Raw genomic sequence first — 12,065 nt, 5'->3', positions numbered from 1 at the left:
TTTTCGGCATCACTGCATTCGCTGTCATGCAATCATAGTATTAAGTAAGTCATTCAATGGTGAATATATAGTATTATAGTGATCGGTGAACATTATGTTACAACTGTTAAGTTAAGGGTAATGACTATCTATTGTAACAATGCTATTACTTTTACTATTGTTTTAATTATAAAGTTTAGCTACTACAAAATTTCCTTGGCAGCTTTAATCCTTGTATGGTAGGCTAACAAAAGTCTTTATAACACAGGTGTCCTATTTCATGTTCCTCGTGCCCGCTTACAAGTTACCACGTAACTTACCGTATAGTTCATTTATTTACTTTAAAATTATAACGCCTTTACTTTTTGGGCGAAAAACATTGATATAAAACGAGTTTATAATAATAATAATTATTCAACTACATCACAGCATACCTTGCTTTGTTGCTGTTGTCGGTTTCTTCGATTTTGAATCAAAATCAACATAGAAACTTGAAAACCTGGATTTTTCTTTTGGATCAGATACAACTGTAAATATATAGTGTTGTGGGGTAAGATGGGACACCTTTAGCACATATTATTTAAATACCCCAATCACATTTTAAACAATTAACCAAGGTATAGTTTTATAATTCCTAGTTTACTACCAAATGGGACGAGAAACACAATGAAAATGTGTCCGATCTTCCCCCACCTTACTATACTTAAAATAACTTTGGATAAAAAGAGATTTTACTAGGCTTGTTACACAGCAATTGAATAAAAACATAATTTCAGGACTAAAAAAATGATATTTCCTTATTCAATGAAGTGAACATTTTTGTACGGTACCTGAATGAATGTGTGGCCAGAAAACAACAGTCATTATAACACAGGTGTTCTGTTCCACACACCTTGCTCCAGCTTATTGGTTACCATGTGTAACTTTGTTTTGATTTTGCAGGTAGCTCAACAAATAATGATAAAAAATTTAAACAAACCATTATTTTCTTTATCCTCCTCCACTGGCTCGTAAGTAATTGTGTCATTCAAAGATTCTTGTTCTGAAAAGTTAAACACCTTTTATTCAAAAAATTAAAATTATTTCAACTGAATTGACTTTTGGAGCCATTGACAACTAAGTGGTAATTAATTGTAATTTAATTAAAAAGAAACTTCGGAATATGATACATACAATATATATACATAATTATATATATATCCACTTTAAATAACCAAATGTCGAAATGTTTGCATAAAATTTACAAATTTGGAACCAAAACAGGAGGATAGAAAAATTACAAAGTTTAGGTTTCGTATCAACCCAGGAAAAACTGTACAATGAATATTTCATCGTTTTTGCTCAAGTATTTTAAAATCTTCCCAACCTGCTGTGGTTGTTTGGACTGCTCTCGACTTCCTTGGAGTTTTGTTCCTCCTTGTTGGAGACGGGATGTTGGTGCCCGCATCATTTTTCATGGAGATCCTCACCACTGGATGATGGTGGGTTGGTGAGAATGTTTGGATTGATCTGCAACAAATATATGAGTTGCAATATATGACAACATTAGGGATGCACATTACAGAATTTCGAATCGGTGAGATTCGAATCCTTTTGTATTCGAATCCAATTACGGGATTCGGTATTCTGTTATCCTAGAATACCTAATTATTCTGCAATGTGCATTCCCAGACAACATATTGAGAAATTGCCGTTAAGTGTCTTGCTCAAGGACACATACGTCCACAATGGTAACATCAACCATCCTTGAACTTATAACCTCTATGTAATAGGCATGCGCGCCGCGCTAAACAACTCACTACGGGGCCGGACTAATAAACAAGTTTCATCCTGTGCCAACATACTGGTGTACATATAGATATGATATGGGAGCCTATGAGCATTAAAATTGAAATCAGAGCCAAAACAAGACGATGTCCATAATTATAAATTTATAACACACAAAAACTACAAAGTGCTTTGCTTTATTAGGCTACTAAATGCACAAATTTTTGTTCATTATTGGTATAAAATAAAAGCAATATACAAACTCACCTATCATGCAGCACTAGACGTTGAGGGATTTTTTCCTCATGTTTTCTGTGCCTTCTTTTAACATGAATCACTGTAGGTTCACTACTGGACACTTCCTCAACATAAGTAACCTAAAAAATATAATTTAAGCCCTATTTAGTTATTTACAAATTGTAAAATTTAAGTCCTATTTGTAAATTTAATTATAATAAGTAGTATGAACTTTCTACTAAAACTTCATTGAATGAAGTTTTAGTAATCTATCGTTTTAGGTGACCTAACGTTGTCGATATGGCCATACCAGATTTAATGCTTGAAACTAGTAGTAGTAGGCAAATATATCCTTCAGCAAGCCATTAAGCGAACTTTGGTCCAACCCAGTGGTCGCTAAACCTCACCCATGTACAAGAGAAACAGTTTTTTTTACCATAACTTTTTTGTATGTTTTAATTTTTTTGAAATACATACCTTTTTCTAAAATCTAAAAATTCAAATCTATTTTCCATACATTATATATATATATCTGCCAACCCAGATATATATATATATTTTATATATATGTATATATATACTTTATTTTTTCTAAACAATCAAAATTATTTTGCCCTACCTTTTTTTTCTTGTGTCCAACATGTTTTTTATCCCTGACTTTCACGAAGTGGACGCTCCTTGCATCTGTATCAGTGGATGCAATGGAGCTTGCTTCAGGAGGAATAATGGCAGCATGGACTCGCTGTGGAGTGCTGGAAGATGCCGGACTCCTACAAAGAAAATGATTAAAACTTAACCCATACCAGGCATATAGCAATACTTCAGCTCATATACAACTGTTTATATTTTTCAGAGCCTAATAATCTTTTAGCAGATCTTTTTTTCCAATGTTTCAAAATAGAAATACACTATATTTTTTATACCAGTTGAGCCACTAAAAGATTATTTATTTATAGTAACCGGTGTTATCATGTCTGCCATCCCAGATTTTGGTGCTTGAAATTCAAATTATACAGAAATTAATTCCAACCTTGCGTGTCGCAATCTTGGAGAACCTTCCTTCACTTTTTGTCGCTCTATTTTATCCATCAATCTTCTCATGATGATCTCTGCTCTTGATTCATCTACTCCTAGGAGTCTCTCCACTGTGGAGTCCTTGGGAAGAGAAGAAGCGGGCCTGGAGTCTGGAAGATCACAATACTCTGTGCTATCACTATCACACACAGCATTCGTGGTGAAGTCATCAGTGGTTGGTTCAGCAGAGGACTTAGGTCCGGATGCGGGAGCAGAATGATGCGATCTTCCACCTCTTGATGTGTTCTTCTTCTCTTTTAAACCAGGTAAGAATCTGTTTACCAACCTCCTCTGTGAGTCTTCCCCAAGTTGCTGGAACTCCTGAAGAGTAAGAGGCATCTTGCTCTGTGATTTTCTCCTAGATGTATTTCTATCTTCTTCCAATGCTCCATGATTAACTATCCTCCTCTGGATGTCAAGATCACTTGTTGATCCTGTCTTCCCAGAGGATAAATTCCCATCCCCGTTAGTTAGGCTTGCATCTTGGTAAGAATCATCTGAAGGTATCTCGGGCCTGCAAGAAGATATTTCCAAGTTCCTGATCGACTTATCAGTCGTCACAACCGATTCTTCCGATGAATCCTTCTTTAACCTCACATCCACTACAGGTGTCTTCACTGTGATCTTAGGAAGACTTCCCAAAACCAGCTTATCCTCTTTATTTACATCAACAGGTCTCAAAGGTGGTTTTCTATCATTAGTTGGTATAACATCTAAATCCTGATGGTGACTTTTATTTTCTTCTCTTTCTTGCTGTTTCATCAATTCAGCAAAAGTGGGAAGATATTTGACACTGCTTTTTAGTTTTTCACGCTGAGGGAATTTCTCTCCACTGTTACGAGGTGGACTTCTGTATGTCGTATGTTGAGTTTCTGTATAAGTTAAAGTTGTTTTAATGATAAATACCTATGTGTATTAGTTACTCAAGGTTTAGATATTATACAACTAACAGTGATAAAACTTAATTCAATAAAATTATAAGCAAGAATATATATTAAATCAAACTAACTTTTTTTGAATAAAAAACAAAACAAATATATTTACAAAGCTAACTCATAAAATGCAATAAGTGCTCAATACATATTCAAAACAAAGTATGCAAAAATATTTAGCCTTTAAAAAATCCTATACAGTAATACGGGTAAATATTCTTTAAACGGCATTGAATGTGGGGAAGTCTAGCCAGACGGCAAATAAAATGTCAGAAATACACTGCGTTTTTTCATACCGGATCAGCCGCTAATAAATTATTACCATTATAGCTGGTAGCAGATGTAACAGAATAATGCAGTAGGTCTTACCTCTTCCATTTCTAACACGAGAAGAAGATTGTTTGGGAGAACCTCTTGTATTTTTCGAGGATGGTTGAGGGGTGACCTCTTTCTGGTGGGTAAAGTCATTTCTATGTGTGTGGTGGGATCCCTTTGTAGGATTACTTGCTGTGTTGTAAGTTGGTTTTGTGTCAAAGTAAGCAGATCTAATGTAAGGACTTGGTGGTTCTTGCTTGGGTTGGTAGCTTTCTTTAGCCCTATGTGGAAAATAAACTGGTTTATATTGCATTTATTTAAATTACAACTTTATATAACTAAGTAATCGATTCTATGTGGGTGAGGTCCAGTAGTGTGACAAGCCATGGCCCATGGGTCCCAGAATTTAGGTCAGGATTAGCCATTACCATTACCCCATTATATATGCATACATTTAACTGTAAAGATAAATATAAGCTAAAAATTTCTAGGAATTTGTAGTTTTTGGAATTATTCCTGAACAAATTAAGAAGTTAGAAAAACATGTTTCACTTATTGTATATGTATATGTCTATGTTATTTTACAGTTATGCACAATTCTATGCAAAAACACAGCACAACACCAACAAATAACGGTTAAATACTTTAAAAGTTTATTAAGCCAATTTTTTAGGCGAGTATTGGTGTATACTAACCTTATATTTGGTTCTGATTTCTGTGAAATTTCCGAAACAAAAGAAGAAACGCGAAGATGATCAAAACTTGCTTCCTTGTTTTGCTTCACTGAGTCAGTAGGTTGCAAATCAGGTACAGGCACTGAGGGAAAACAATATAACAAAATTGCAAACGTTTTAAAAAACTGGTGAACCCACATGCCTGACTGTGTGGTTGAATTGCACAGATTTATATGATAGTACCAGCACTATGGCTTAGTGGTTAGCCCCTTTCACTTTAACACAAGAATAAAATATTCAACTAATATGTGTATAGTGTATGTTTCCTTGGGCAAGACACTTAACAGACATTACTTCAACCGTTCAACCCAATGGTCACTTAATGAGTTGTAGCACCCTGGGTGTCAGGGTAATGGGCCAATTTATTTCCAGGTTCCAAAACATGCCTGACTGTCGGGCCATACACACATAGAATAGTACAGAATAGGTTAGTTACTTACAAGGTTTGGCTGGAGTCATTGTATAGTTGAAATTCCTTTGGTTTGCCCTGGATATTTGATTTGAGATCACATTCGTTGCATTTGACTTATAAGGAGTGAATGAAACAGGCTTCACTTGCTCCTTTGGCTTCTAAAAACAACAAACACAAAACCCTATGTTGATACACACCAACAAAAATAATTATGACACTTCTCTACAAAGAAAAGTGTTATTTTATTTTTATTAGTCATTTTAAATGGGTATGGCATAAAATTGTCTCATGCAAATGTAAATTTTTGGACCAACCACTTAAAACAGTCGTTATGTACTGAAAATATAAAATACTATGTGTATATAAAACAACTCTATTTTACCTCCAGGTGTTCCTGTGGTCTTGGAGTTGATGATGAAGATGAGTTGGTTGATACGGATGGAGATAAAACGCTCCTTTTGAAAGATGGGATGCCAGGAATGGATTCATATCTTTGGAAGGAAGTTGGAGGATGAGAGGAGTTGGGATCAGGAGTTGAATGACTCTCTGTGATCCTGTGGAAGCTAAGCTCCTCATCAGGGGTTGATGTTGGAATAGAAATATTACTCTCGTCAAACTTAGAGGATTCTTTTGTTTGATGAGGGTCGTAGGGTGGTTGGGTAGGTTTATAGTTGCCCATAGTAGGTGTGTGTGCATTGGACTTGGATGTATGGGAACTTATATCTTGGACTTTAATATCATCTCTTCTAATCCTTGTTTCTGCAGTGACATCGGGATCATTTAATATCCTCTGTTTCTCCTGAAGAACTTTCTCTTTCCTGTATTCAAATCTAACTCTCTCAAGGAATGAGTTACCAATGGCAGAATCATCAAGACTTCCATTGCCAGTTGTTTCTTGCTTGTTTGAATAAGCTTCATTGCGATTTCCATCCACCATATCTCTACCACTCTCCACAGTGGGCAAGAATTGCATCACGTATTTCCATATCTCAGTGTTTTCAAAGTTCTCAATAGCCTCACTTAGATTCGATTGGTCCATTTCGTTTCCACTACCGTTTAGAGCAAGAGGAATTTCCTCCTCCAAGAGCGCTTTCACTTGAACAGCAAGAGAATCAATGCTGCTGTTTATACTCCTCTCTCCTCCGGACACCAGGATGTTGGGATCTTGAGATTCATCCATCTGAGACATCATGGAGTCAGACAACACAGATTTAATCTTTGCAAGCAAGGACTCATCGGCAAAACTTTTATCAGGATTTTTGATACCACTTTGGGGGAAAAAATTATTTGGAACATTTAGATTTCTGTACAAGTTGTTGTCGGGGATTGGTTTACTTAAAGTTGACAATGGAGCAGCTGTTGTAATGGGAGGACTCATTCCTTCAGGCTCTTTCCTCTCTGATCCAATTACATCAACGGGATCTTCAACATCATGAGCAACATCCACGGTGATGGGATGAGACACTGGAAGAGAAGAAGAAGAAGAAGAAACAACAGGAAGATCTTCAGCATCATTGGTTACTGAGGAATAATCTGGAGGACTTGGAAGTCGGGCGTTTCCGGATACAAGAGGAGAAATGGATGAAAATCCTGTCTTCTTAGTGATGTAGGTGTGAAGTTGGAGCAATTTATCTTCTTCAACTGGGAATTGTGGAGTAATGGGGTTTGACCCAGTGTGGTACTGTACATCCCCAGCTATTGGGATGCCACCACTGAGTTGTGTAGGTTGGTCTTGGTTGGTATTCGATGTCTGCTTGTTAAGGCTGGTATATTTGCTTACAACAACTGAAGTTTGTGGTGCGGATGAAGGGACATGGTTTATTGCTTGCTTTGTGTCAGACCAAGCATACTTAGGCTGTGTCTCAATTATACTTGCAATAGATAGTGCATTTTCCTCACGTTGAGACATCCGTAGACTGTTTATTCGATCCACTATATCTTGTGGGATGTCCACAGCATCAGGGAGATCGCCGTACTCAGTGCTACGAGTTGAATTTAAACTGAATAAGGGGTCGAATGATAAACGATCAGACCTTGTTATTGAGGTTGATTGTGGTTGTGGTATAGACGGTGTGTCAGCTTTATTATCAATGGTATGAACAGGCTTTGAGGTAGGAAAATCTTTGGACTCCTTGAATGAAGGTATAGAGCTGCTAGGGGATGACGAAGCAACAGAAGTTTTTGTGATCTCAGTTTCTGTCGTCTTGGTTGTTTGGTCTTGATATTGTTTAACGGAAGTTGGTGTTTCGGTTTGTAGGAGTTCAGGGAATCGGTTTGTGGTTGATTGCTCTTTAAGCAGATCAGGTTCACTTTGTTCTGATGATTTTTCATCTTCAAGTAACTCTCGAACTCTCTGTGCAAGTGAGTCGTCTTTTTCCAGAATGTTGGTGATCATTTCAACAGACAGTGTGTCACTCAATGACTGATTATCTGCAGTATCTGCAGCAGTAGTTGCTTCATCTGGTTTAGTTGACCAAGCTACTTTTGGTTTCCCACTATATGTGGATGTGTATGGATCTTGTACATTGGTACCTGCTGTATAAAAGCTTGAGGAATTGGGCAAAATGTTATCGTGGTAAGTTTTCTTTAGCTCTTCCAGGGGAGTTGTGGTGGATTGGAGTAAACGGGATATTGGGTCTTGCTCTTCTAAAAACAATAAAGAAAATATTAAATACATGGCTGTGGTGAGATTCTGGTATGATAACAATGAACAAAAAATTTTGATTTTTGTATTCGTATTTAATTCAGGACAAATTATACCTGAAAAAACAAGAGTGTAAACATACAAAGGCATTACCATATACGATATATCCAACAATAATAAGTTTAATGTAAATTAACATCAAATGTTACCTTTTTGGCTGATGCTTTTGTTATGAGTTTGAATAGAATCTTCTGTTATAGGGACCTGTGTTATATCTTCATAGAGAGAAGCCTGAAAACATTGAAACCCCAGTGAGGTTAAACAATTTAACTAGTAAGCCTACTAATTTACACTAATCAAAAAATTGAATAAATGAACAAAACCGGCTTTATCCTTACATGGCCACAAAACAACAGTCATTATAACAGAGTGTTCCAACACATCGTGCCAGCTTACAGTTACCATGAATGTTATTAATACTAATTAACACTGCATGCAATTTAAATAAAAAAAATAACTTTACTCACCTGTGCAGATGACCCAACAGGTTCTCCTTGCAAAGTGTGCCATTGATTTTCAAATGTTGGCTGCAACTCATACCATTTTGTTGGTTTGGACTATAAGTAAATAAAAGATATTATTAGTTCACATGTGTTAAACAAGAAAGATTATCCAATAAAACAGTGACTGCTTTTATAATCTTAATGTTGGTAAATAATGAATATTTTGGTTTTAAAATGTTCCTTACGTCTCCCTGCTTCCTGATAACTGCTATATAGTTTTTACGTCCAGGATTTGTATAACAAATAAACTTTAAAAAATTGTGGAATTTGCATTTATGAAGTGCATTAAAAAACAAACGATACCAACAGTAACGTGGGGATATAAAAGAAAACGATATTTACCTCGGTGCTAGTGAAGAATCTCCCCCCCACTTTATTTGCTAACCACTAACCCCTAACCCCCTAGTTTAGGTGGTTAGGTGTTGATGGTTAGGGGGTTAGTGGTTATAGGGGTTAGTAGTTAGTGGTTATAGGGGTTAGTGGTTTGTGGTTATAGGGGTTAGTGGTTACCAAATTAGGTGGGGGGGGGAGATTCTTCACTAGCACCTTTACCTCTTCTTCTGTTTTTTTGATGCATTGACCCAGAGAAAGTCCACTTGTAAAAGATTGAGCAGTTTCGGCGGCACTTGTGTCAAACGAAGACTCAGACATTATGAAGATAACACATTAAACGCTGTAATATATAATTAAGACAACATTACCCACATTAAAACAACTATTTAAATATACGTTTAGTAACAAACTTACCAATGGGTAGCGGAACTTTTCTACTAAAACAGCAAGACGATTTCCTTTGGTTTGTTGTGAGATTTAAACGCAGCGGTTTTTCGTGAATTTTAACGAATTGCCAGGAAGTTGTTTAAATATTCCCACACTCGTTCTGCATCAACGACTGTGTAAATTTTAGAGTTTCGAGGTCTCTAGAAAAGAACCACAGAACTAAAAGATAACAATAAACTTAAAAAATAACTTAGATATATATATTGTTTGTATTAACCAATAAAAAATAAAAAATATAAATGGTATTGCTTACTACCGCCACCAAACGTAACTAATTTCGTTTAGAAGATGCTAATTTGTGTCACTAGAGAGTCTTTAGTGTGCAAATTGGCGTCAATTTACGATATACCGACCAGGCCAAACCATTTAGACGGATCTATCCTTTATTTAAATGAATTTAGGTTTAATCTACAAGTTTTGTTTAAAAAAATAGCCGCGATAGCGATATGTTACTTTGGATACCAAACATATCCGCTTTACCAGAACAGCGTTAACCAATCAAATAATTTAAACTTTCAGCAACCTGATACTTCCATACCGTTATATATTGTAGTCGATTGCAACCACAACAAAATAAAAACCAATTAAGGCCAACTAGGGACGCCCAGTTGACCGCGATCAAATTTCTGATATTCAGATGCAGTGTTCTTCATTAATCTTAATTTTAATTTGCTACTAAACCACTCACGGGGGATGTCGCTCTTATTTAGGAAATGGAAGCAACTATAAGAATAATAAGCGTTCCTCGAAGTAAAGCGGTGTTTTATCAAGTATTTGACGTAACTTCGAAGAAGACACAGAAACCAATCGACAATCGAAAGAAATTTAACCCCCATATCCTTTCAAGTAGTCCTCGCCTTTACCCTAATAGCCACGTTTTCTTTACAATAATTAAAAGCACATTTCGTTTTTTTTTTTATATAAAAACGAAATTACAAGGCATATTTACGTAGGTGAGTTTAAAAAATCTATAAAAAATACGGAATAAGTGTTATCGTAGTCATACATTAAGTTAAAACTACCTGTGACCTTGGGGTCTTGGCATCGAATCCTGCATCGGTGATAAAGCGGAACGGCCACAAAGCGTGTTAACGTGATCGTATCACCGCTGGTTATGAAACAGCCTCAATAAATCCATTGTCAATTTATACAATATTGTTGAAGCTTGAGAAATATATAGTAAGGTGGGAAAAGCGGGACATCTTTGGCACATAAAATGTAAATATCCCGATTGCGTTTTAAACAATTAACAACGGTCTATCGGAGCTGCATGGGGGTGGTATGGTTTTATAATTATTTCAATATTCTCTGTTTACTACCAAATGGTACGAGAAAACAGAATAAGAAGGTGTCCCATCTTCCCCTTTCCTACTATATATTTGCCGAGACGATTAAAACGCAATAGAAAGTCGTCTGTAGGGCGGCTTGCTGGTTTGGTAGATCGGGGTATTTATCTTAATCGAATAAAACTCAAACGCCAGTGCAGGATAATCTATAAGACAACTACAGGAAAAGCAATAAGGCGAACCCGATAGGACCTGTTCTCTTCAGCAATAATGTTATTTGATTGATACCAATTTCTTCCAAGAAACCTTGTTCACCAATATTGAAACGGGATATTTCGTAACCTTTTGCATGCTAATATAAAGCGAGGGTCAATACCCCTTTAATGAAAAGTTACATTTTAAAATCGGGAAACTTTGCGCGTGCGTTTATATTCAAATTTTTAATAAACTTGTTTTTCGGTTTTCTTGGTTCGAACGAAGGTTATAACGATAACATCATATCCCGAAAAGTTCGAGGCTCTTTGTAGACGATATCGGTATCTGCAGAAAGAACAAGCGTGTTGTGTGTTCAGTATTTGTTGCGGGCCTGGAGGTCTCGTATTTCAAACCTACACCGGATTTGAAAGAATAGAATTAGATTCGAAACAGCGGATAAGAGTGAAAACGGTTAATAAACGTTCGCTCGTGTGATGAATCGGGAAGGAAACGATTTCTGCATCTTCTTTCTGTAATTTGAACAGCGAAACTGGATCGGATGCTTCAGCTTTCTTCGCGACAACACACGTATACAGCAGAGCATATATGGGAACTGTTAATTTATAAGCGCCGCATATAACAGCAGTGACAATAATTTGCATGATTAATTAAGCAGTAGTCTCGGTGGGCGTCTTAGATAGGAGACAAGCGCGTGCTGCACGAGGGCTAAGGTTTAGTCTGAGCAGCCGTATCTAAAATCAGATTTGCAGTGCGAAAACGACCACACTTTACCTGCAGAAAAATAATCAATTTTCTGTGCGACAGGTAATTTAGGCGCTGCAGATTGGCGCTCGGATAGGATTTTATTTTTGCGACCGGGCAATTTTCCCTTCACAGCGGTAATCGCAATTTTATTTTGTATTAAGGGTGGCCATATCAAACATTGCGATTAATAATTGAAAAGGACGCTATGGTAAAAGTGAGCGAGTATATGGGTTTCATTCGTCTCTCGTCTCCAGCACTGAGAGACTGAGGCGCCTCAGCTGAAGAAAGGTCGAGACATTACTCGTTACGCGGGTTCGCAACTTCGATGGGAGTTATACGTCGCTGTTTGTAAAACTTAGATTTTTAACTAATTATTTATGTT

General features: G+C 36.6%; 1 protein-coding gene across 3 annotated transcripts in view; it reads right to left on the bottom strand.

The window, feature by feature from the left end:
• Positions 1-9,543, bottom strand: part of LOC100178629 — a 12,910-nt gene extending 3,367 nt beyond the window's left edge. The window contains exons 1-14 of one of the 3 annotated variants that reach the window (XM_009859436.3): positions 9,405-9,541; positions 9,210-9,330; positions 8,622-8,711; positions 8,304-8,385; positions 5,833-8,096; positions 5,479-5,608; positions 5,000-5,120; positions 4,359-4,585; positions 3,014-3,929; positions 2,603-2,753; positions 2,014-2,123; positions 1,346-1,488; positions 959-1,021; positions 414-506 (exon numbers count right to left, since the gene is read on the bottom strand). In XM_009859436.3, the coding sequence (XP_009857738.2) occupies positions 414-506; positions 959-1,021; positions 1,346-1,488; positions 2,014-2,123; positions 2,603-2,753; positions 3,014-3,929; positions 4,359-4,585; positions 5,000-5,120; positions 5,479-5,608; positions 5,833-8,096; positions 8,304-8,385; positions 8,622-8,711; positions 9,210-9,308 (4,489 nt within the window). In that variant the 5' untranslated portion in view covers positions 9,309-9,330; positions 9,405-9,541. Of the gene's footprint in view, positions 1-413; positions 507-958; positions 1,022-1,345; positions 1,489-2,013; positions 2,126-2,602; positions 2,754-3,013; positions 3,930-4,358; positions 4,586-4,999; positions 5,121-5,478; positions 5,609-5,832; positions 8,097-8,303; positions 8,386-8,621; positions 8,712-9,209; positions 9,331-9,404 lie in introns of those variants that run through there. The other 2 variants (XM_002127157.5, XR_003397616.1) reach the window with 2 other exon arrangements.
• Between the last annotated feature and the right edge of the window lie 2,522 nt (positions 9,544-12,065).

The sequence above is a fragment of the Ciona intestinalis genome, chromosome 2 (genome assembly GCF_000224145.3).
Source record: "Ciona intestinalis chromosome 2, KH, whole genome shotgun sequence".
Lineage (NCBI taxonomy): Eukaryota > Metazoa > Chordata > Ascidiacea > Phlebobranchia > Cionidae > Ciona > Ciona intestinalis.
The sequence above is the reverse complement of the archived record's forward strand: the minus strand, read 5'-3'. Positions and strand labels throughout refer to the sequence as shown.